Source organism: Aquarana catesbeiana, linkage group LG05, assembly GCF_042186555.1.
Source record: "Aquarana catesbeiana isolate 2022-GZ linkage group LG05, ASM4218655v1, whole genome shotgun sequence".
Taxonomy (NCBI): domain Eukaryota; kingdom Metazoa; phylum Chordata; class Amphibia; order Anura; family Ranidae; genus Aquarana; species Aquarana catesbeiana.
Genome location: NC_133328.1, coordinates 499,742,975 through 499,769,502, shown reverse-complemented (window position 1 = coordinate 499,769,502; position 26,528 = coordinate 499,742,975). Strand labels below are relative to the sequence as shown.

Here is a 26,528-nt window from a genome sequence, read left to right as displayed (position 1 = left end):
AGTGCTACAGTTTGATTTTAAAACGTATTTGTGTGAACTGTGAATTTAAGTAATGGATTGTGGAAACTAAGTAGTGTCGGGTGATTGTATATAGTGTATTTACCACTGACTAATGCAGAGTTTGCAATGCATGGAGATCGGCTAAAAGTAGTTGGATCTGTATGTGCGTTATAATCAATCAGATTAAAAAAAAAAAAAAAAAAACGATTAATCGAACACGAAATTTTTAATCAGTAACAGCCCTAATTAGAATATAAAGTAAAATCCCATTTAGTCGCGTTGAATTTCCTCTGAACATGCACCAGTCCTTAACTTTTTTACATCTTCATATACAAAAAGAACAAGTGATTTGTTTAAATAGAGAAGGATAGTTCTCTTGGAACAATGTGTGCAGAGAAGGGGTCATGGAATCTCCTTAGTAAGGGATAGATTTAAAGGCCCATTTTTAATTAAAAATTAGATGGGAAAATAACTTTTTCGCTGTTGGCAAGCTAATATTCAGGGCTATGGATTTGTTTTTTTATTAACCAAGAGGCCCGATATAGTCACAAATGATCTAATAATGACAATAGTTTTAAGTAAGCTGGTGATACTTGTGAGAACTATATGTGGATGAGGGCTGTATTGTCAAAGAGTGCACATTTTGTGTTTTCATTGACCACAAGGGACCAATTTAACATCTGAGTTAGACCTTATTGCAATAGGGGTTCCATCACCAGCACAAAAGTAGCAGTAATAGAGAGCATCTGTGCTAGGTACCTCTCTGGATAGTTGTTACTGAGACTTCAAGTAGAACTGTAGGCAAAACTTATTTTTTTTTATTATGGACAGAGCAAAGGGAGGGTAGGGACCCCTAATCAGATTTATTTATGTATTTATTTTTTTGCCATCTGCGTCCCATCTCGGAGATTTCCCTTCACTTCCTGTCCCATAACCAGACGGGAAGTGAGAGAAAATCTCTACAAATCAAGGGAATTCTTTGGGGACCCCCAGGTTACCAGAACTAGTAGCCCCATTGGAAAATTTACCCTCTATTAATTTTCTGGGACAACTCAAAAATTTGGGATTTTCTTTTACTTTCAATAATAATGACAGGCATTCTAATCCCGCTACACTCAATCCAACACAAAAAAAAAAGTTTTGCCTTTAGTTATACTTTAATATCCTTTTTATCGACCTTTGTGCTGTCTGTGTGGAGGAGGGTTCCTATAACTTGTATAAAATAGTAAACAAACCTTAAATTTTCCAGAATGTATAATAATAGATAATCCTACGACAGACTATCATAGGCCTTATGTAAGTCCAGTGATGGGAACATGATTTCTTTTATGGGTTGTGGAATCCCAGCTGGAATGAACTGCTTTTACTAGAGTCTGTATTATCTGAATTTGGGTTTAGTGTGCTAGGCAGTATCAAATAAAGCCTGTTTGACCTGTGGAGTCTTTACTAAGCATGGGGTATCTTGCCAATAAAAGCTTCAGTATATTTTCTTCTTGCTTGAGATGGTTGCTATCTCGCAAACGATTAAAGAAAGAGACTAAACGAGGAGCCAATAGGTCTGAAAATGTCTTATATTCAAGAACCCATCCAGGCCAGGAAATGTATTTAGTTTGAGTCCTAATTATCTTTTTTATTTCATCTCTTGTAAATAAATGCTTGTTCCATATAGTCTTTTTGTGTTGTAGTTTTTGAGTCGGAAGGTTTAGATTTCAAAAAAACTTGTTTATATTTTACTGTATATTAACAAGTGATTTCTGGTAAATATTTGTAGAGTAATGGTGTCATCCCTAAGTTTCAGTCCAGATGTAGCTTGAAATTGGGTCTTGGGGTTAAGTTTGTTATCCAAAAATGACCCTCACTTGTCTCCCCAATAAAATATATATATTTTTTTGCCTTTTTAAAGCCATGTAAAGCAGTGAATGCAAAGGATGTGGATTTTATGTACATTGAACTTATTCAACGTTGCAAGCAAATGTATCTCACAGAGGCCGACACAGAAGAGGACAATGTATACCAATTGCCAAATTTTCTTCAGTCAATTGCAAGTGTCTTACTTCACATGGATGCTGTAAGTAACACCAACCTAATCTGTTTTTATCATACTCACTAGTGCTAGAGCACACATTCTGATCACCTGTCCTGCTCTTCATGTAAACCTTTCATTACAGTGACCATGATGAGGTGCTTTAGTGCTAAAAATAGCGCATGAAAAAAGCCTCAGCTGCAATCCCAGTGTGAAAGCCCGAGTGCTTTCACACTGGGGTGCTGCGCTAGCAGGGCATCACAAAACGTCCTGCAAGCAGCTTCTTTGCAGCGCTGTAGGAGCAGTGAATACACCGCTCCAAAAGCGCCCCTGCCCATTGAGATCAATGGGCAGCGCTGCCGAACCACCGGCAAAGAAACGAGACGAGATCATAAGAAATGAGGAACTAAAGCTAAATTATCACATCTTGCTGCTATTTAGGAGACTTTATTCGTATGACTTTTTTAAAGTGATACAAAGCACACCCTTTTTTCTGAACGATGTACAGTGGTCACATGACCCAGCTCTTTCCCAGCTTGTCTGTAGGGAAACAGTGACAGGAGGAGCTTCTAGTCCTCTGCTTCTGGTCACATCTTCAAAACAAAAATAAATATAGAGTGAAAATAAAAAATAAACAATAATTGTTTTAATTGTCATACAAATATATATTTAAAAGCTAATCATTTTGGCAATAACATGGTTTGGGCGGATTTCTGCCAGTCACAAGCTGTCTCACGCCCCTCCAGCCTGTGTCTTAGAATATTGGGGCGATAAAGCCTCCCTCAATCAAGATGGAATATCCCACCCCATTGTGTTTTGCTGGTTAGTGGGCATGGAGGAGGATGGTGGGAGTGAGCTGTCATTTATCACTGTGTATATGCCCACATGTTAGACTCTGTAGTCACATGGGCTGCTCAGATGTGATAGGGAGGAAATACTCAGCATAGAAACTCACTGAAAACTGAGCATGTGCGCTAGCTGCCAACAGTGCTCTGCAAAATCCTCAACTGCAGTGGGGACAAGGACAGAAGGAGGAGATAGCGTACAGCAGGATCAACCAGTTTTTTTTTGCAGAATACAAAAACAAATCCCATAGTGACTGAGTGAGTATGAACGGCATGTAATACACCATTTATTGATAGTTTTTAATGATGTGGGTTTATTAAAAACTTTATAACATGGAAGCAAGAAGAACTTTGTTCCTGTTTTTGTTTTAGAAGATATATATATATATATATATATATATATATATAAAAAATAATGCATGATGTTGGGTTATAAGATATAGCAGTGAGCACCTTGAAAGTCTATACAGCAGCTCTAAGTGTGTTTTTTTTTTTTTTTTTTTTTTTTTGTTTTTTAAGAGGGATTTAACTTGGGGGAACCATTAGAAACATATGTATTTTTTTTTTTTTAGGGCTACGGTTATGGCCAAAAATATTGTCACCCCTGCATTTCTGTCAGATAATGCACCACTTCGCCCAGAAATGTGTAGGCATTCTCATGTTTATATCTTTTGTTTGTATTGGTATGACGCAAAAAAGTGGAGAAACAAAAAGCCAAATCTGACACATTCCACGTAAAACTCCAAAATTGACTGGACAAAATTATTGGCACCCTCAATTTAATATTTAGTAGCACACCCCTTGGAAAAAAATAACTGCAATCAATCGCTTCCTGTAACAATCAATTAGCTTCTTACACTTCTCTACTCTATGGGATTTAGAGTCCAGTTTTAGATTTGGACTTATTGCTGGCCAGTTAAGTACTCTTCAGCGCTTTGTCTTAAACTATTTCTGGGTGCTTTTTTTGACATGTGCTTTGAGTCATTGTCCTGCTGTAAGACCCATGACCTCTGACAGAGACCCAATTTTCTGACACTGGGCCCTACATTGCACCCCAGGATTCTTTGGTAGTCTTCAGATTTCATGATGCCATACACGTGGTCAAGACATCCAGTGCCTGAAGCAGCAGCGCAACCCCAAAACATCAGTGAACCTCCACCATGTTTGACTGTAGGAGCGGTATTTTCTTCTTTTAATGCCTAATTTCTTCTTCTGAAAACAGTAGAATGATGGGCTTTACCAAAAGCTGTAATTTTTGTTTCGTCTGTGCATAGCACATTCCTCCCAAAAGAATTTTGGCTTCCTCAGGTAAGTTTTTTGGCAAACTCCAATCTGTCTTTTTTATCTTTCTGTGTCAGCTGTGGGATCCTCTTGTGTCTCCTACCATAGCGTCCCTTTTCATGCAGATGGTGACGTATAGTGCGAGCTAACGCAATTGTACCCTGTGCCTGAAGGTCAGCTTGAATTTGTCTGGAAATTGATCGAGGTTTTCTATCCACCATTCAAGCAATCCTTAGTTGCAATCTTTGATCAATTTTTCTCTTTCATCCATGTCCAGGGAGATTAGCTACAGTGCCATGGGCTGTAATTTCTTGACGGTGTTGCGCACAGTGGACACAGGAACATTAAGATCTCTGGAGATGGACTTGTAACCTTAAGATTGTCCATGCTTTTCCACTATTTTTGTTTTCAAATGCTCAGATGATTCTTTGCTGCTCTTTCTCTTCTCCATGCTCTGTGTGGCACATAGAGACACACAACGGGTTGAGTCAATTTTTCACCATTTTAAATGGTTGCTGTTGTGATTTCTGGTCAGCACCTGTTAATTGATACAGGTGAGTTTACTTAAAAATTACAGGAACATCACAGACTTGGAATGCAATCTTTTATTACAATTTTTTAGAAGGTAGCAATAATTTTAAGTCTGTTTTTGGAGTTTTGCGTGCAATGTGTCAGATTTGGCTTTATCTGACGGAAATGCAGGGTTGCCAATATTTTTGGCCAAGACTGTATTTCCAGGGCAAGGCCAGTCTTGTTTCAGTCTTTCCTGAGGTGGGACCTGGGAGCAGACCTACAAGTAAAGATGGCAGGGCCTTTTGAACCACTGGAGTTAACCTCTTTAAAATCCTTAACCCTAAAGACTGTGTTCTTAGTGGTGGTGCCTTCAGCCCATAAGCTTAGTGAGTTATAGGCTCTTAAAAATTAGGGAGCCCTTTTTTGCTAGTGTTTTCAGATCGGTTGGTTTTTAAAAGAGATCTAGAGCTGCACAAATTCTGGCCAAAATGAGAATCAAGTTTTTTTTTTTTTTTTTTTTTTCTTAGAATAAAAAGATCACGGTCCCAGAGACATTATCCCTACTCTACAGGGGATGTTCACGCAGATCCTGGGCAGAGAGGCGCCTGACTGCATAGAGATTGACCGAGCCCATCGGGCTCTCAGACCCCCCTCTGATGACCCTGACAAACCCCGAGACATTATTTGCAAGCTGCACAAATATACTTTGAAGGAACGCATCATGCATCATGTTCGGGGGGTCCGCCACGTGGATTTGATGGAGCTAAGGTGTCCCTCTTTCCACATCTCCACATCTATCGAGACGCACACTGATGCAACGCAGGGCCCTTAAGCCCTTGCTGGAAATTTTACAGGATGCTCACCTGATCTATCGCTGGGGATTTCCTTTCAGCCTGTCGGTCACTAAGGGGGGCCAGCAAATTACTCTGAGGAACAAATCGGACTTGCCCCACTTTCTGGCCCGCCTCGGCCTACTGGCAGTGGACGTACCTGACTGGCTCACTCCCCTGGCGGTTCTGGCACCAGCCCGTCCGGAGTCTTGGCAACAAGCTCGTCGCAGAGGCTGCAACAAACTGAGGGCAGACCCTGTTGTCTCCGCTGATCAGGGGCCTCCTTCTCCCCCTGCTGCACGTTGACTGTCCATTCGAGTTTCAGAGGATTGCATCCTTTCTTCCATTTTCTCCTAATTTTTTTTTTTAATCAGGACTGTTTTTGCTGCTGCAAATAATTCAAATGCACCTCTGATTTCCGGAGGTGCTCTTGCACTGGAGCGGGACCCTTAGTAGGGCTCCTGTCTGTCTCCCCACTCACCCCCCATAGGTGAACTCTTGGGAGTTGCACTCCTCGGCCGAGGTTGTCCACGGTGTGTTGGTCACTGGGACCTTTTTGGGCCGGCTGGCCGGAGGTGACCCTCGCACCGTCGGTGTTAGTGTTATTTACTTGCCCACTGGGCATACCGTTCTCCATTTGTTTTGAACTATTTATATGTGTTTTTATTTTTCTCCCTTTTTTTGCTAACTGGGTTATACTTGCATGTTTTTTCTTTTCAGCACCTCAGACTTATTATGTTCGTTTGGCCGCAGGTCTCTCCTCATCCTTCGCATGCCCATGGGGCGGAGCCCCCAGTGATTATCCATGACTGATCTGAAGATCATATCGTATAATGTCCGTGGCCTGAGCTCCCCAGCCAAACGCAGTAAGTTGTGGCTTGTGACAAAGAGATTGGGTGCACACATTTTACTCTTGCAGGAAACTCATTTCAGAGCTGACTCGGTTCCCCGTCTCCCTACACACCTATACAACCAATGGTACCTTAGCAACTCACCCAGACCTAAATCTGGTGGAGTGGCTATTGCGATACAATAAAAATTGCCCTTTCATTCCCTTAGAACACTATGCAGATCCAGATGGCAGATTTGTCTTCTTGAAAGGCACTCTGTTCGCTCGCAAGCTTATCCTCGTGGAGCTGTATGCTCCTAATTCTCAGCAATTGGAGTTTTTGGAATCAATGTTAGATGCCCTTTCCACGTTTCGGGAGGGGAGGCTGGTGATGGGGGGTGACTTTAATGTCAGCCCCGACCCTCAGTTGGATACTTCCTCTGGCCGTTCTACTCACTCGTTCGCCTTCCTTAAGCGATTTCGTAAGACCCTGAATGCAAACCATCTGGTCGACTGCTGGAGAGTGCTTCACCCTACCGTGAAAGATTTCATTTACTATTCCGCTACACACAATGTGTATACGCGGATAGACCTCTTATTGGTGGACCAATGTTTTTTGGAATCGCTCTCCCGCGCGTCGATTGGATCCCTGACAATCTCCGATCATGCACCCATCTCTATCTCCCTAGCTCCCCTATCGCCAGAAGTTTGTCAATGGACATGGTGGTTCAATGAAAACCTGCTCGATGATGCAGTGGCACACAAGCGGGTCTTCGATACCATATCACTATATTTTAAGGAGAACATGATGGGAGAGGTGGGGATGCCTTTTGTGTGGGAGGGACACAAGGCCGTGTTACGGGGTGAGCTTATTTCCCAAGGATCCAGAATCAAAAAAGCACGCAGTGATATACTTCAGTCCCTACTGACCCAGCTACGCACCGCAGAACTTAAACATAAACGCCAACTGACGCCACCCCTTTATGAGGAGCTTGTGTCCCTTATGGAAAAGCTCTCTACTCTGTTAGAAACATGCACACGGGATAGACTGAGATATGTGTCTCATAAATTTTATGAATTTGGAAACAAGTGCGGGAGGCTATTAGCAAGGGCCCTTAAACGACAGCACACGTCCGGTCACGTACATAGGTTGCAAACTGCTTCAGGCTCCCAAATGGTATTGTCCTCCAAAATCACGAACACCTTTAGGGAGTACTATGCCCAACTCTATCAGCTCCCCGCCACACTTGTGGGTCACACGCCTCTGCAGAAACTGGAATGTATCTTACAACACCTAGAGGAGGCATTAGCCCCTCAATTGTCCACATCAATTATCAAGCAGCTTGACAGGCCTATAGCTGTGGCGGAGATCGAAGCAGTCATTAAAGACCTTCCGCAAGGAAAGAGTCCTGGCCCAGATGGGTTCACCAATGCATATTACTGTAAATTTTCATCCCTCTTGTCTGATCGCATGTGCACCTACTTTAACGCCCTGGCATCAGGCACTCCCCTTCCGAAGGAGGCATTGCTTGCACATATTACCGTTCTTCCAAAGGAAGGAAAAGACCCATCCATCCCTAGCAGCTATAGGCCGATCTCGTTGAATACTGACATGAAAATCTTAGCAAAGATCTTGGCGAATCAACTTAAACCCATTCTACCGACGGTAATCCACTCAACCAAACGGGTTTTATAGCGGGGAGGGAGGCTAGGGACAACTCCAGCCGAGCTATACAACTAATTCATTGGGTGAATATACAGTGGCCCAGTCCACCCTGTCTCCTATTGTCCACAGATGCTGAAAAAGCTTTTGACTGGGTGGACTGGGCCCTATCTTCAGGCGGTACTATCCAGGTTGGGTCTAGGACATAATATGCTTAGGTGGATAGGCTCATTATACAGTTCCCCAGAAGCCCGGGTTAAGGTAAATGGGACGCTTTCTAACCCTTTTCCTATTAGAAACAGGACCAGACAGGGGTGCCCTTTATCCCCCCTGATATTCGCCCTCACACTGGATCTGCTACTCAATAAGATATGATCCAATCCTAACATCAGGGGGTTCACAGTAGGGACGACAGAACATAAATTATCGGCGTATGCTGATGATGTTCTATTTTACGTCACGGACCCGCTGATTTCTCTTCCTGACATTATGGCGGAATCACGGGGATTCCATTCTCTCTCCAACTTTAAAATTTATTATTAGTAAATCGGAAATCCTTCCCCTTGCGCTCCCAACTGCAAGCCTCTGTCTCCATCACGTGGTGCGGCTCTTCATTAAAATATCTTGGCATTTACCTCCCAAATACATTTGCACAGCTATATACATGTAACTTTGCCCCTCTACTCACCACAATTAAAGCCGATCTTTCGCGATTGGATCGTACCACCTTCTCATGAATGGGCCGAGTCAGCATCCTGAAAATGAATCTACTGCCGAGAATCCTTTTTTACCTTCAGATGGTACCTATTGCGCTACCCAGATCTCTCTTCTCAGCCTTCAACAGCCTGTTCCTAAAATTTATATGGCAGGGTCATACACCCCGTTTGGCCCTCCGCACACTGCAACGATCTAAGTGGTTTGGGGGGCTGGGGATCCCCTCTATACGAAGATATTATGAGGCGGTTGCCCTACAAAGGATTCTCGATTGGCAGCACTATACAGCCACCAAATCTTGGGTTCCCCTTGAGAAATTTCTGGCTGGTCGTAATGGCTTCCCAGAGACTGTTGAGGCCTCTCGGACTTTGTGTCGCCGGTCTCTGTCCATGTGCTGAAGTTGTGGGATATCTTAAACGCACGGGGGCAGCTGTCACAGCCTGTGTCCCCACTTGCTCCTGTTGGGGGCTTCCCCTGGTTCACTCCAGGGGAACACCTCTCTCCTACTTCCGCATGTGGGCAAGGGATTGGGAGAAGCGATGTGGGAGTTTTGTACACGAGCAAGGCCTGGTCTCTCTGGACTGGCTCCGCTCTCAATTTGGCCGTTTCCCTATGGACGAATGACGCTATAGACAATTACATCAATTTATCCATAATTTGCCCTATCCTGTTCGACCCCCCCCCCTCTTCCTTGAACCCGTTTGAAAGGCTGTGTAAGTCTGAGGACCCCATTCCTCACTCTATTTCAGTGCTTTATGAGCTGTTGCAGTCTGCGGAGTCCCAGGGTAAACCAACATATATACGAGAGTGGGAGAGGGATCTACAGCATACGTTTACGGAGGCTCAATTGAGCCATCTATACCTTCTCACCCATAAGAGCTCTGTAGATACTAAGATGCAAGAAAATCGCTTTAAGCTGCTGACCCGATGGTATGGAGCTGCTGCGTGCTGGAGGGGCTGTGGGCTCCCAGGCACAAGTCAATTCTCCCACACCTATTAAATGCTGCCCGGCATCTGATTCCCATAGGTTGGAAATCAACCCAAGTTCCGGGGCGACCCAAATGGGTGCGCTTACTTAACTCCATTATGGCAGCGGAGGAGTGGATGGCGAGGTGCAAGGATAGGTGTGATAAATTTTACGCTATGTGGGCCACGTGGATACATTATACGTCCAACAAGACGCAAACGCCACTTACTGCGACCCCCAGGCGGGCCGACTAGAGGTAGATGGTACATAATTTTTTCTTTTTTTTTTTTTTTTCTTTTTTCCTCCCTTTTTCTTTTCTTTATTTTTGGAGGATGAGACCTGTGAGCCACGAACCCCTAGGTCCTTTATCATAGTTATAGATGTACGCTTACTGCAGTTGTGCTGATTGATCGTTATACTTGTTTATGGGTATGCCCACTTCCCCCTTTTTGTTTCTCTCCCTCCCCCCTACCTACCTTTTTACCTTGGGTTATCATGGCTGCAGCACGCGTATCGTTGTATCCTATATATGAGAACAATATTTTGCTCTGCTACTACGGTTAAAGTACTCACATATCCTCTGTTGTTGAGGTATAACTTGATGAAGTCATATGAAGCTAATTACTGATTGTACCAGATGTCTTTATGTCCTAGTAACCCAATACCCCTCCCTCTTTTGTCCCTCTATATACCCCTCTGGCCACTCATTGTGTTATTCTTTTTTTGTTGGGTTTTGACTCTCTCAATGTATGTTATCTTGACAAAATATAAAAATAAAGATTATACAAAAAAAAAGAATTAAAAGATCACGATTCTCGCGCCGTAAAATCTTTCACATTTTACAAAAAAAAATTGGGCTAACTTTACTGTTTTTTTTTTTTAATTCATTAAAGTAATTTTTTCCCAAAAAATTGCATTTGAAAGACCGTTGCGCAAATACAGTGTGACATACAGTATTGCAACGATCACCATTTTATTCTCTAGCGTCTCTACTAAAAATATATATATAATGTTTGGGGGTTCTAAATAATTTTCTAGCAAAAAATGAAAAAAGATTTTAGCTTGAAACCAACAAATGTCAGAAAAAGGTTTTTTGTTTGTGTGTAAATGAAGAAACTTTAACCACTTAAAGTCTATTCCATTGATAAATTGTTACAATATTTAGACGTAGTGCCACTGCTAAAGAATGTTGATATTCTTGGCAGACTGCCCATTTTTTTTCTTCCTTTTTTTTGACGGCTGTGGCTTCAGAAGAGCAGAGAGAATTCTTTGCATAGACAGAATCGTGAAACACTTTTTTTATCAAGATCGCAACGGGGAAAAAATCGCGATAATGATTCTTGGCGATTAATCGTGTATGTGTGTTCTTGCGCTCGCTCTCTCTCGCTCTCTCTCTTTCCTCTGCAGGAGAAGTGCCTGTCTTTGGCAGGTTGAGTCCCTGAGGGCATTTGGTAAATCCCTCGATTCGAGCATGCACAAAGGTACTGGGGATGATGGTAGCCAGTTGGCCTATTTTCATTCCAGCGCTTTTCAGGTTAATATCCTGATTCTATGGGACAGATGTCAGGAGTCCTTGGATCTGCCAGTGCATCTGACTCCCAAGATGAGGTTGGCTTTAGAATGATACTGGGTAATCCTTATTTCTGATTAATTGAAAGGTCTAGATTATGGATGCCATGCTGGGAAAGTGTTTTGGAGAGCCTCTCGATTCAGGGAACATGGTTATCAGAGGGGAAGTTGCCTATGGCAGCTCTACAGCACTCTATGATCCATTGACTGGACTGTGAATGTGTACAAGAAGCCCTGACAGACACACACACACAGAGAGCCGCAGTGCTGCTTGCTCATTCATGATAGTAAAAGATCATTCAAAGTTGTGGCTCTGTGTAATGTAACTTCAGCTATTTGTACACATGCAGATACTTTATACTGAATGATCTTTTTCTATTATGAGTAAACAAGCAGCATTCATCATGATGGTGACAGATCACTCAGCTTTGTGGGGGCAAGTCTGTGTGCTGCCTGTACCTCCCTCACAGGAACTCCCATAATATGGGCTTCAAAAGGGGGTGGATCTATGGAGGTGTGTTTAGGGGACAGCTGCTGTGTGCTTAACCACTTACTGCCCACCCACCATCAAATGACTGTGGAGCGGTGCAGCTCTTGTTCTGGGAAGACGTCATATGACAGCACCCAGTTTAGCCATGTTCTTGGGCACGCCATGTTCCTGGGATACGGCATGACCCCGATCTCTGCAAAGAGCTGTGGCTCCTTTCCCCTGTGATCGGCTGTGTCCAATCACAGTCGATCACATGTAAACAAGGAAGTGCCATTTGTCAGTGGGAGAGAGGAAAAGCTGATAGAGTGTGAGGTGAGGAGAGCTGATGAGCGGCATCTCCTCACAGGAAAAACTTGTAAAGGTAATAAGGGCACTGATCATCAGTGCCCTGATTACAATGCAGCCCCAACAGTGCCCATCAGTGCGGTCAATCTGTGCCCATCAGTTATATGCCAATAAGTGCTACCTTTGAGTGCTGTATATCAGTGCCACCTCATCAGTGCCCATCAGTGCAGCCTCATCAGCGCACATCAGTGTAGGAGAAAAATTACTTTATTTAACCACTTGCTTACTGGGCACTTAAACCCCCCTCCTATTCAGACCAATTTTCAGCTTTCAGCGCTGACGCACTTTGAATGACAATTGCGCGGTCATACAACACTGTACCCATATGAAATTTTTATCATTTTTTCCCCACAAATAGAGCTTTATTTTGGTGGTATTTGATCACCTCTGCAGTTTTTACTTTTTGTTAAAAAAATGTAAAAATCTGAATTTTTAAAAAAAAAAAAATTTAATTTTTTTTATATTTTGTTATAAAAAATTTAAAACAGGTAATTTTTCTCCTTTCATTGATGTACGCTGATGAGGCGGCCGTGATGGGCACTGATAGGCGGTAATGATGGGCACTGATAGGCGGCACTACTTGTGGGCATTGATAGCTGGCACTTGTGGTCATTGATAGGTGGCACTTGTGGGCACTGTTAGGTGGCACTGTGGGCACTGTTAGGTGGCACTATTAGGTGGCACTGATGAGGCAGATGTGCCTCTTCCACTTCGGGACCGATGTCCCTCACATCTGAGCCGGTGAACGGCTTTTTTTTCTACTCGCGCTGTCAGCGTGAGTAGAAAAAAAAAGACGATTACCGATCTTTTGTTTACATCATGTGATCAGCTGTCATTGGCTGACAGCTGATCACATGGTAAGGGGCCGGGACCGGCCCCTTCCTTAGATCGGTGATCACCCGAGTCTGTGACTCGGTCATCACAGCGCGCTCGGCGCGCGCCCTGCAAGGCGCGTGCAGTGCACGTGCACAGGGGAGGCCATCACATGACGGCCTCTCGGGAATTCAGGTCCGCACTGTGGCCGTCATTCGGCCATAGCGCGGATGCCAAGTGGTTAAAAAAATTTCTTTTAACCACTTCCCGACCAGCCGCCGCAGTTGTACTGTGCCAGAATGGCACTGGCAGGCGAATCGCCGTTATGTTACGGCGGCCGCGACGATCGGATTCGATCCAGAGCCGATCAATTCCCAGGCCCAGGCCAAAGAAATCTGGCCTGGACCTGTTGATCGCTCCTGGCGAATGAGATCCTTCCCCTGCATGTATAAGTGTAAACACAGCAGGGGAAGTGATGTCATCTCTCCTCGTGTCCGTCTTTTCCGTTACAGACCGAGGAGAGAGAGCATCAGAGAGCACCACCACTACACTGACACCAATTCACGTAGGTACGCTTGCCACTCCCGGATCACCCCCCAGTTAACCCCTTCACCCCCGTCACTGTGTCACTCAATGTAGTGTTCAGATTTTTTTTTGATCACTGTACTGTTGTCATTGGTGACACTAATCAGTGTTAGTGTAATTAGTGGTTAGCCCAGATAGGTCTAGGGACCCCCCCAACCCCCCCTAATTAAGGTTTTACCCCTTGATCACCCCCTCTCACCAGTGATCACTGTATAAGTGTCACTGGTGATACTGGTTAGCTAGTTTTTTTTTTTTTTATAGCGTCAGGGCACCCTCCGTATATTACCCAATAAAGGTTTAACCCCCTGATCACCCGGCAAGTGAGATCAATTAGGTTTTAGAATCACTCAGGGGCTGCGTCGCCCCAGGCAGCGTCAGATTAGTGCCAGTAGCGCTAACACCCATGCATGCACCATACACCTCCCTTTAGTACTATAGTGTCTGAATAGATCAATATCTCATCAGAACTATATTAGCGTCCCCAGCAGTTTAGGGTTCCCAAAAACGCAGTGTTAGAGGGATCAGCCCAGATACCTGCTAGCACCTGCGTTTAGCCCCTCTGCCCAGCCAAGTGCAGTATCAATCGATCACTGTCACTTACAAAAACACAACACACATAACTGCAGCATTCGCAGAGTCAGGCCTTATCCCTGCGAACGCTAACAGTTTTTTTGGTAGCGTTTGAATCAGTCGCTGACAGTCAGGTGCTTTTTTTTTTTTTCTTGTGAGTCTCACTACTGTACCAGTAAATATAGAGACCAAAATGTCAAATCGAAGGTACAGTAGTGAAGAGGCCTACACATTTCTGAGCATGACAGATAGTGAAGAGGAAGTCACTCTGTCAGATTCAGGCTCAGAATACGAACTGTAGACAGCAGCGGCACCCTGACAGATGGCTCTGATGACGGACTTGTGGTCCCTGCCAAGGTCAGGCGTACCAGACTCCGTTCTTCTGCTGTCGTTGAGGTGCAAGAACCGCAGGGCTCTCATATGGAGCAGAGACCCCGTACTAGTGCCGCTCATCCTTCTGGTGAACTGGCAAGCACCAGCTGCCTAGTACATCCAGCACTGCAGTATCACGTGGAGATGTGGCGAGTCCTATAAGATCAGTTCAAGCTAGCGAGGTGGCTTGCACAAGTAGTGTCCCGCTGCCACCAAGAAGAAGACAAAGACAGGCCCGTCGAGCCCATAGTACTCTTCCTGCTGCATTCGCCAATCCTAATTGGAAGCCCACCACTTCTGCAGCACCCGTACTTCCCCCATTCACTGGCCAACCAGGAATTCAGGTGGAAGCAGTTGATTTTACGTCACTTAATTTTTATTCGCTGTTTTTCACTGAAGATCTCTATAGATCTATTGTGGACCAAAGAAATTTGTATGCTGGTCAATTCATCGCCGCTAATCCCCAGCTGACCCTTGCCAGAGAATAGAAACCAATTACGGTTTCTGAATTTAAGACCTTCCTGGGTCTATCCCTCCTCATGGGCATAACTAAAAAGAGTGAGTTGCAGTCATATTGGTCCAATGACCCAATTCACCATATGCCCCTGTTCTCTGCCACCAGGACACGATATGAGCAGATCTCGCGGTCCATGCACTTCAGCGATAATGAACTGTCATCCTCGGGGTGACCCTGAATTTGGTCAGCTCTACAAAATTCGGCCCCTCGTTAACCACTTCAACCAACGCTGTGCAGCCTTGTTTACTCCCCATCAAGCTCTCTGTGTTGATAAGTCCCTGATTAAGTTTTCTGGCCGCTTGTCATTCAAACAGTATCTACCCAGCAAACGTGCCAGATATGGGGTCAAGATGTATAAGCTCTGTGACAGGGCCACAGGCTATACATGTAGTTTTATGGTTTACAAAGGAGGAGATAGGAGAACTGCCCAGACTACATAGGGAGCTCTGGTAAGATTGTGTGGGACTTGGTGTCACCCTTATTCGGAAAGGGGTACCATTTGTATGTGGACAATTATTACATAAGCAGGCCACTTTTTAGTCACTTGTTTGATTACCAAATTGGCACATGTGGCACCGTGCGATCTAATTGCCGGGGCTTACCCCAGTGGCTTGTAGATTCACATCTTAGGCTGGGGGAGAGAGGCTGCTTGAGATGTAGTAATTTGCTCACTGTGAAGTGGAGAGATAATAAGAATGTTTTCGTTCTGTCCTCCCTTCACGCAGACATGACGGTCCAGATTCCTACTGTGACTGGTGTTGTGGAGAAACCCCTCTGTGTCCACGAGTATAACCTTGATATAGGAGGGGTGGACCTCAACAACCAGTTGTTGGCGCCGTACCTAATTGCCCGTAAGCCCTGACACTGGTACAAAAAAGTGTCTGTATACTTATTTCAATTGGCTATGCTGAATGCTTTTGTGCTATACAAAGCTTCAGGACAAACTGGATCCTTCCTTAAATTCCAGGAAGAGATCATCGCAGCCCTTCTGTTTCCAGACTGTGCTGTGGCCCAACGTCCCAATCCAAATGCAGTAAGCCGGCTGCATGAGAGGCATTTTCCGCATGTCCTCTCTGGTACCCCTACCACAAGAAGATGTTATGTCTGTAGAAAGCGCGGATATAGGCGTGACACACGCTTTTTATTGTCCCTCCTGTCCTGACCAACCTGGTCTTTGCATTGGTGACTGTTTCGAACGCTACCACACACTAATGGAGTATTAGCGTAGGGTACAGCACTACACAGTCCTAGGCACACGTAAACAGGGTCTCGAAAGATGTGATGGTCATCTCATTTTGAGACCCTAATCTGTAACGTTCAGTTTACAGTTTTTTTATAAAAGTGGAAAAAAAAAACGCCCAAAAAAATAAAAAAGTCAAAAATAGTTGTGGTTTTATTTTTCTTCTCTCTATTGTTCTCTCTTATGTTTGCTCTTTACTGTCCGCTCTACTGTTCGCTCACTATTGTTCTTTATCATTCTCTCGCGGTTTTATTTCTACTATGTTTTATTTTATTTGCTTTGCAGGTATGGTATGTTATATTGTAATGTTTGTTTTATTGTTAACCATCAGTTGCTTAGCAGGTACGCCATTCAGCTGCAGCACGGGTTTATTTATTCTGACAGCAACAGCGTTTGCTCCCATGATACATAAAGCGTGACTCCAGCGCTGTAGGAGGTAATTTCACCACCACAGTTAAAAGAAAGTGGTGCATGTATGCCCATCATTAGAAATGGGTGGATGAAGGGCGGTATTCTAATGGTGGGCATACCCACCGAGTAATCTCTTTTTTTTTTTTTTCGTTCAGCCCACAGGCTGCATGAAAAAAAAGAACATTACAATATATGCTCAACAAGGACCAGCAACGTACTGTTATGTTGCTGGACTTTGAGTGGTTATACCAGAATGATCATCTTGATATCATTCTTTTCAGCCAGCGGTCGGCTTTCATGTAAAAGCAATCCTAGCAGCTAATTGGCCTCTAGACTGCTTTTACAAGCAGTGGGAGGGAACGCCCCACCCACCCACCATCTTCCATGGTTTTCTCGGTCTCTCCTGTCCCATCAGTGAACCTGAGAATGCAGCCGGTGGTTCCGCCAGCTGACCATAGAGCTGATCGGAGACCAGAACAGCTCCAATCATCTCTATGGCCTAAGAAACCGGAAGCGACAAGCATTTCATTAGGTTTCGCTGGATATAAACAGCGCCATTGGGAAATTAGGAAAGCATTTAATCGCACCGATCTTGGTGTGGTCAGATGCTTTGAGGGCAGAGGAGAAATCTAGGGTCTAATAGACCCCAATTTTTTCAAAAAAGCATACCTGTCACTACCTATTGCTATCATAGAGGATATTTACATACCCTGAGATAACAATAAAAAAAAAAAAAATGAAAGGAACAGTTTAAAAATAAAACAAAAAAGCAAAATAAATAAAAAAAAGCACCCCTGTCCCTCCGTGCTCACGCGCAAAGGCGAACACAAGCGTCGGTCTGGTGTCATATGTAAACAGCAATTGCACCATGCATTTGAGGTATCGCCTCAAGGGCAGTAATTTTAGCAGTAGACCTCCTCTGTAAATCTAAAGTGGTAACCTGTAAAGGTTTTTAAAGGTTTTTAAAGGTTTTTAAAAATGTATGTAGTTTGTCACCGCTGCACGTTTGTGCGCAATTTTAAAGCATGTCGTGTTTGGTATCCATGTACTTGGCATAACATCATCTTTTTTATTACAGCAAACTTTTGGGCAATATAGTGTGTTTTAGTGCATTAAAATTTAAAAAAAGTGTTTTTTTTTTTACAAAAAAAATGCTTTTGAAAAATAGCTGTGCAAATACTGTGAGAAAAAAAAGTTGCAAAACCCACCATATATTTTTGAAAATGAAGAAAAAGAAAAAATGTATTTTTTTTTTCTTTTTTCAATTTTCAAAACTTTGACAAAAAGCGAGATCTGCTAAATACTCAACATGCCTCTAAGCAAATAGCTTGGGGTGTCTATTTTCCAAAGTGGGGTCATTGGGGGGTGGGGGGTGGGGTTGTGCTATTTGGGCATTTCATGGCCTCCTAAACTGTGATGGGTAGTGAGGAGTGAAATCAAAAATTTACGCCCTTAGAAAGCCTGAAGGCGGTGATTGGTTTTCGGGGTCCTGTACACGGCTAGGCTCCCAAAAAATCTCACACATGTGGTATCCCCGTACTCAGGAGAAGCAGCAGAATGTATTTTGGGGTGTAATTTCACATATGCCCATGGCATGTTTGAGCAATATATCATTTAGTGACAACTTTGCAAGTGTTTGTGCAAAGTGTTTTTTTTATTTTTTTTTTTTTTTAGTCATTTTTCAATCACTTGTGACAAAAAAATAAAATATTCAATGGGCTCAACATGCCTCTTAGCAATTTCCTTGGGGTGTCTGCTTTCCAAAGTGGGGTAATTTAGGGGGGGAGTTCTGCCCTGCCATTTTAGCACCTCAAGAAATAAGATAGGCAGTCATAAACTAAAAGCTGCGTAAATTCCAGAAAATGTACCCTAGTTTGTAGACACTGTAACTTTTGCGCAAACCAATAAATATACGCTTATTGACTTTTTTTTTTTTTTTTACCAAATACATGTGGCTGAATACATTTTGGCCTAAATTTGTGACTAAAATTGAGTTTATTGGATTTTTTTTAATAACAAAAAGTAGAAACTTGCATTTTTTTCCCCCGAATTTTCGGTCACTTTCCGTTTTATATCGCAAAAAATAAAAATCGCAGAGTCAATCAAATACCATCAAAAGAAAGATCTATTTGTGGGGAAAAAAAGGACATAAATTTTGTTTGGGTACAGAATTGCATGACTGTGCAATTACCCGTTAAAGAAGTGCAGTACCAAATTGTAAAAAGTGCTCCGGTCATTGAGCAGCCAAATCCTCCCGGGCTGAAGTGGTTCAAAGAAAAAAAAAATGTTGGTCTTTTTGTTTTTTTTAACAAAAAATTAAAAACCCAGCGGTGATTAAATACACCAAAAAAAAGCTCTATTTGTGTGATGAAAAGGCTAAAAAATTCATTTGGGTACAGTGTTGCATGACCGCACAATTGTCATTCAAAGTGCGACAGCACCGAAAGCTGCAAATTGGCCTGGGCAAAAATACTTGGTGAAAGTGCCAAGTATTGAAGTAGTTGTTACAAAATCAATATTACATTTTTAATAAATGTAAGTGTTTACTGACATTGATATTTTTAAACCAATAATAAAGCTGTGGCCATAATTTATCCAAAGAATTGGTGTTGGTGTATTTATTTAATTTTGCTTGTTTGGAGTTGCTGCCTTCAATCCCATTACAGCATCTGATTAAAATCAAACATTTAAAATGTCTTTTCAGGTTAAATATTTAGTAGAACCCAATACTGATTCAAAATACATGTTTTATGGATTCCATCTGCAGTTGCTTTTTTTTTGTGTTGTATATTTTTCCTGCAGTAAAAATGTATCATTATTGCTAATATAGTCGTTTTCTTCTTCAGATACCTGAAGTATACACACCTGTTCTTGAGCGTCTCCTGGTTGTCCAGATTGACACATTTCCACAATATAGCCCAAAAATGCAGTTCTCTTGCTGGAAGGCAATCATTAAGGTGTTCTTGTCTCTGGCAGGGAAGGGACCAGTGCTCTGGAGCCTGATCAGTACTGTGGGTGAGTTTTTGTTTATTGCTGTTAATCATAAAGTAACCTGGAACAGCCTAAAGCTGTGTTATGCCAGTCCACTGCTCAGCATCTGAGAGTATGAGGGTGGAGGATAGCTCTAGAAGGTGCGTGAGGCTTATGCTGGTCATACACTATACGAAAAATCGTCCGAACCCATCTTCGAAAAACGAACATTCGGCCGTGAGCGCATACGACAGTGCCATCAAGTAATGACCAATAAATCGTTCAGTGGACATAAATGAATGCATTTTTTGTTTGTTTGTTTATTTTTTTTTTACTTATACCTAGTGCAGACAGTTCTGACGGGAAACACATTATCTTTCAATTTATTGTTCGTTCAGCAGAAAATTTCCAAACTTGTCCTTCTTTTTTTTTTCAGCTCAAAAACGTCCCGATTTAACGAACTGTCTAAATGACCGAATTTCGGCCCATTTTTCATATAGTGTATGGCCAGCATAAGTCTCAACCTGAGCAGTGTGTACAACCCAGGCCCTAGGATTCATTGGACTCCACTGGGACACGGGTTAATTTGAAGATCAACACAGGTGTTTACAGGGAACAAAGTTCCTGCTCTTCATCACCGTTACCCTAGGAACATTTTAGGCCAAGTCAGGTTCATAAAGTAGGCTTCTACTCTGCCTTAACCTTGTTGCTGTCACCAACGTAAGGCATACAGTGACACAGAACTGCTTCCGGCTGGCGAGGTCATTATGCCTTATGTTAGCTGCATCCTATATCCTGCTATAGGCTCATAGTTGCTTTAGTGACCATGAACCTAATGTGGAACTGTTCCCCCAAATGCTGCTGATTAAAAATAAATTGCTTTGATTAGAGGCTGACAGGTGCTGATCAAACCTCTTCATTGAAAATGTAAACCCCCTCTCTCATCTAGCTGCTACTGCTGTTTACCATTGCAGGTTGTGCTCCTTGTTCCCTTTGCTGGTTGTCGGCAGCAGTGGGCACACGGATCCAATTTCAGGATAGTGAGCGGGGGCCAGTAAATGTGTCTCGTACTTATCGACCCTTTACTTTCGTTTTCTGTATGAGAACCGTTTGTAATAGAAAGTGATATCTCTTGTGTTCTTTCATACTTGAAGCATAGTAAACGTTGTAACATTGTACTATCTTCAGTTTGTAAATAAACAGGAAACTGAGAATTGGTTATTCAGTAAACATAGCTGCGGCTATTCTATTTTTGTATATTTACATAATCTATTTTCCTCCCTTTTAGATGCTGTTTTGGAAGAGTGTAATGGCACTTTTCTCAATAAAATAAAATCTAGCTCATCTCCTTTAATGCTATGTATCAGAAACTTAATTAAATAACACCCTAGGGGTAGACAACCTTTGAGAAGTGAAGATCTACCCGAGCAACATGGTAGAGATTCAAGATCACTGGATGCAGTGATCACTGAACTGCATGTGAAGCGCACAGAAACTTATTCTCGTGCAGTTCTGTACATTTTGAATAGGATGAAATCGCATGGCACCAAAAGTAGTGCGTGCACTACTTTTGGAGATGCATTGCAACTGTATGATATAGTACTTTTGTAACATGCTATCCGATGCGGGCAAACGCAGTGCATTTGTGACCTGTGTTTGGGGTGTCGTTAACTTTGCACTCACTGACACCCGCTGCAGATTGCAAGGGCAGTGCGATTGGAATGCTTTTTGGGAAAACCGCCATAGAACGCACCGCATTCTAGTTTGAACAGGCCCTAAAAGATAGCCTCAGCGATCAACAGTTGTTCACTCCCACAAGCTTTAAGCAGGAGTATGTAGAGCAGTGTACAGAGGTCAGTAGTAGGTAGGACAGTGTACAGAGGTCCAATAGTTTGTAGGGCAGAAAATAAGGTCATTAGGGCAGAGGACAGGGGTCCTAATTCAGAGATAAGTAGTCGCACAGAGCGCAGGATCAGTGGAATGTAAGCAGAGGTCAGATGTACATAAGGCACAGTGCAGCAGTCAGGTGTTTAACAAGCAGTTGCTGTTTTTTTATCTACAGCCCTGGACATTTGCTTTTTCCTACTCAGGCAGCTGCCACTATATACAATATAAGTGCTGTTATCTAGCAGGTACACACATGCACTGTATGCAGCAGCAGCTTTGCATAACACTTACAGTCTGCACTGAGGACCTGTTATTACAGCCTCCTGGCACCTACCCCCTGCAGCCTTTAGTAACTTGCTTTGCAGAATATGCCCATCCAGACTGTCCTGTGGCCTCCTTGGCACAGACAGTCTCTCTCATACCCATATAGCCCCGAGGCGGGACCTTGTCTCTTTCTTAGTACTTCGCTCGGCTTTCCAAATTTTAAATCGCCTCTCTGATTTGCAAAGGTGGCAGGAGCTGGCGTCATGGGTCGCACTCTACCTGTTCGATGGTCGCAATCGACAGGTTGCTGACCCACGCCTTAGAACAAACTATAAAAAATTCAAACAAAGTGGTTCTCAGGGCAGAAGTTTTTTTTACACTAAATGCATTAAATATGCAACAGTTCTTGCACCAATGTGCAAGAGAGCAGTGGCTCTCCCAGGTCTCCCCCTCCTCATTGGCTTACACAGCCAGAAAGGAGAAAGAGGGAGCAGGGCTGAGCTTGCTCTTGGGGGCACTCGGTAGGGGGCAGGAGCCAGAACCGCAGGCGGGGGACCCAAAAAGAAGAGGATCAGGGCTGCTCTGTGCAAAATCATTACACAGGGCAGGTAAGTATAACATGTTTATCTTTTTAATTTTAGCCTTTAGAATCACTTTAAAAATATAATAGACTCTTCCACCATGCAAACGTTCAGTTAAATACAATTCCACATTCTCTTGTTTTTTAACCAATCGTGTCCAACTGCAACTTATCTTAACCACTTATATACCGCAGGCCGTCATATGACGTCCTGGGCTTTGGTGATATCTGAATGATGCCTGCAGCTGCAGGCATCATCCAGATATAATTTATTTCAGCAAGCGATTCCCTACACCATAAGAAGGATCATAGCTGCAGTTCAGTAAATTGATCGTTCTTACCGGCACCGGAAGGGGGCGGTAAAATAAACAAACAAAAAAAATAAACAAACATCTTGCCCCCATCCCCGCAAACTCGCACGCATAAGAAAACGCACCCGCGTAAGTCGCACCCACATATGTAAATGATGTTCAAACCACATATGTTGGGTATCACCACAAACGTTAGAGCGAGAGCAATAATACTAGCCCAAGACCTCCTCTGTAACTCTAAACATGTAACCTGTAAAAAATTTTAAAGCGTCGCCTATGGACATTTTTAAGTACCGAAGTTTGGCGCCATACGAGTGTGGGCAATTTTAAAGCGTACATGTGAGGTATCTATTTACATAGCGTAACATCTTCTGTCACATTATACAAAAAAATTGGGCTAAATTTTTAGTGTTTTTTTTTTTTTTTAAAAAGCGTTTGAAAAATTACTGCGCAAATACCCTGTGACATAAAAAGTTGCAACGACAGCAATTTTATTCCCTAGAGTGTCTGCTAAAATATATATATATATATATATATATATATATATATATATATATATATATATGTGTGTGTTTGGGGGTTCTGAGTAATTTTCTAGCAATAAAAATATGATCTCTACATGTAGGAGAGGAGTGCTGGAATTTGTACGGTATGGAAGTGGTTAAAAAAAAAAAAAACTCAGAGCAAATGCAGAAAAATCTTCTTTATAATGCTTCCATGTAAAAGAAAAAAGACACCAGAGTGCTTTCCCCACACTAAAACACACACACAGGGTGTGCTGCACCGAACGAATGGCTCCCAATGATCAACTAGTGCAATAAAAATCACAAAAAGTCACCAGTTTTGAATGAGAGTCATGGAAAAAGGTATTTCAAAATAATAGTATAGTATAGGTAATCCACATAATCCATGTAGCCCCACTAGGGTGACACTTGGGTAGTGTAAAAACTGTGGCTACAAAACAAAAGGGCAAGCAAAATGCAATGGATTGTGCAGGCAAAATAATTTTACAATAATAAAAAACAGGCAAAATAAAGAATAAATCATTAAAAAATAGAGCTATAGGAATAACAATTAGGTAAAAATCATGTGTTTCAATCAACGTATTTAACCCATATGATTATTAAACCATTTAGTCATTAAATAAAATAGCTATAAAAAAGCTATAGGAATAACAGGTTAAATATATGTGGCCTCCAAAAACGATTACAACTATTTCATCACTAATGATTCAAATTAGTCTATATCCATGTTTTAACCCTCAAGGTGTCAAAGTTTTTTTCATTTGTCTATCTGCTGTGTTTCTGTCCAAGAGATTACCCCCTAGCCAGCCTACTTTTATCTTTTCTATACTCCAAAATATAAGTTCAATTGGGTCTTTATCATGATATCTTTTAAAATGTACTAGCTCCCTTTTTATATTTTCATTGTGTTCACTAATTGTTTTAGCCAGCGTTCTTGCAGTCCGACCAATGATTTAAATCTCGCATGAACATTCCATCATGTTTGCTACCCTTTTAATGTCACAAAATATAAATTTGCTTTATATTGTATGTACGTTGGCTAGCAAGTGCCCAAAATTTTTTTATTGCCTTCGATTTATTTTTACAACTGCATCTTCCACACAACATATTTAAGACCTGAAGCATTTATTTCAGCTTTTACAGAATGTGAAATATGAAGAGAACTGAATACTAGTAACCGCACATTTATTATTAACATCTACAATAATCAAACGTGAGGAGGGTATAGGGGCTGTAAAAATGTTTTTTGGTTAGGGAGCAAAGTACAAGGTATCCTTAGGCCCCTTTCCCACAGGTAGACCAATCGGGTCCGCCCGTTCTTCTTCTTCTTCTTTTTTTTTTTTTTTTGGTGGATGCGATCGGACCATCGATTGCCTTCTATGGAGCTGCAGATGTAAACAAACGTGTCCGTTTACACCCGCCAACATCTGATCCTATCTACCAGAAACAGACAGAAGGGGGATCCGTTCAGATTGGAAGACAGGTGGATGTAAATGGACAGGCGGTCTGTTTACATCTGACCTCCCATAGAGGAAAGCGAGTTATGTCTGTGTCCGCTCTGCATAAGCGGACATGGATCTGTCACCCACCTGCTCAGTGGCGATTAGCAAGCAGATCCCCCGCTGAGCAGGCGAATCCACTGGCAGAGTCCGCCCATCTGAAGAAGCACTTAACCACTTGCCGACCGCCTCACGACGATATACGTCAGCAGAATGGCACGGGCAGGTAGAATCACGTACCCCCCCCACCCCCGGTGCCCGAGGCAGTCGGCGTTTGCCCCCCCCCCCCAATTGCTCCTGGCCAATGAGATCATTCCTCTGCTGCTGTATGCTAAACAGCAGCAGAGGAAATTATGTCATCTCTCCTCAGCTCGGTATTTTCCGTTCCGGCGCCGGGGAGAGAAGACTTCAATGTGAGTGCACAGCACACACACACATACATTAGAACATGCCAGGCACACATTACACCCCCCGATTCCCACCCTTTCACCAGTGATCACCGTATAACTGTTACGGGTGACGCTGGTTAGTTTATTTTTTATAGTGTCAGGGCACCCGCCGTTTATTACCTAATAAAGGTTTAGCCCCCTGATCGCCCGGCAGTGATATGCGTCGCCCCAGGCAGCGTCAGGTTAGCGCCAGTACCGCTAACACCCACGCACGCAGCATACGCCTCCCTTAGTGGTATAGTATCTGAACGGATCAATATCTGATCCGATCAGATCTATACTAGCGTCCCCAACAGTTTAGGGTTCCCAAAAACGCAGTGTTAGCGGGATCAACCCAGATACCTGCTAGCACCTGCGTTTTGCCCCTCCGCCCAGCCCACCCAAGTGCAGTATCGATCGATCACTGTCACTTACAAAACACTAAACACATAACTGCAGCGTTCGCAGAGTCAGGCCTGATCCCTGCAATCGCTAACAGTTTTTTTGGTAGCATTTTGGTGAACTGGCAAGCACCAGCCCCAAGCAGCGTCAGGTTAGCGCCAGTACCGCTAACACCCATGCACGCACCTCCCTTAGTGGTATAGTATCTGAACGGATCAATATCTGATCAGATCAGATCTATACTAGCGTCCCCAGCAGTTTAGGGTTCCCAAAAATTAGAGTTACGTACCGGTAACGTCTTTTCCAGTAGTCTTTCAGGACAGCCACCATGAGAGATAGTCTCCTCCTCTTCCTCTAGGAAACACTGCGCCAGCCCATAAATTCTTACTTCCCCCTGCCAGACCTCAGTATATTCCAAGATTACCTCCGGTCAGCTGGGGAGACACAAGAACACATTAATAACATACTATCCCATATCATTATCATGCTGCATTCTGGTCTTTTATAAGACACCCAAAAATCTCGGGTGGGTAACTAGGGCTGTCCTGAAAGACTACTGGAAAAGACGTTACCGGTACGTAACTCTAATTTTCCCCCTTCGTCTTTCAGGACAGCCACCATGAGAGGATGAACGAGCACTTACCAGTTAGGGTGGGACTACAGCTTGCAATACCTTTCGCCCAAAGGCTTGCTCACTAGCCGACACCAGGTCCACTCTGTAGTGCTTTACGAAAGTGGAATAGCTGGACCATGTTGCAGCCCTGCATATTTGCTCTGGCGTTGCTCCAGCCTTTTCTGCCTGAGAAGCTGCCATAGCTCTGGTAGAGTGTGCCCTTATACCCATTGGGATTTCTTTCCCTGCTAATGTATAGGCCTGGCCAATGGTTACTCTGAGCCATCTGGCAATAGTGCGTCGAGACGCTTTGCATCCTTTTCTGGCCCCAGAAAACAAAACAAATAAAGAGTCTGACTTTCTAAACCTCTTGGTCAGCTCTAGGTACTTAAGGATACATCTCCTTACGTCCAAAGAATGAAATTTTAATTCCCTTTCCCCCGAGGGGTTGGGACAAAATGAGGGTAGAACTA

At 43.1% G+C, this 26,528-nt stretch overlaps 1 protein-coding gene across 2 annotated transcripts in view; it reads left to right on the top strand.

Moving 5' to 3' along the window:
- Positions 1 to 26,528, top strand: part of PRKDC (protein kinase, DNA-activated, catalytic subunit) — a 712,087-nt gene that overhangs the window by 88,011 nt on the left and 597,548 nt on the right. For both annotated transcript variants that reach the window (XR_012244521.1, XM_073631567.1), the window contains exons 12-13: positions 1,904 to 2,068; positions 19,424 to 19,592. Coding sequence is in view for 1 of the 2 variants with exons in the window: in XM_073631567.1 (XP_073487668.1) it covers positions 1,904 to 2,068; positions 19,424 to 19,592 (334 nt within the window). In the remaining variant the exon portion in view is untranslated. The remainder of the gene's footprint in view (positions 1 to 1,903; positions 2,069 to 19,423; positions 19,593 to 26,528) is intronic.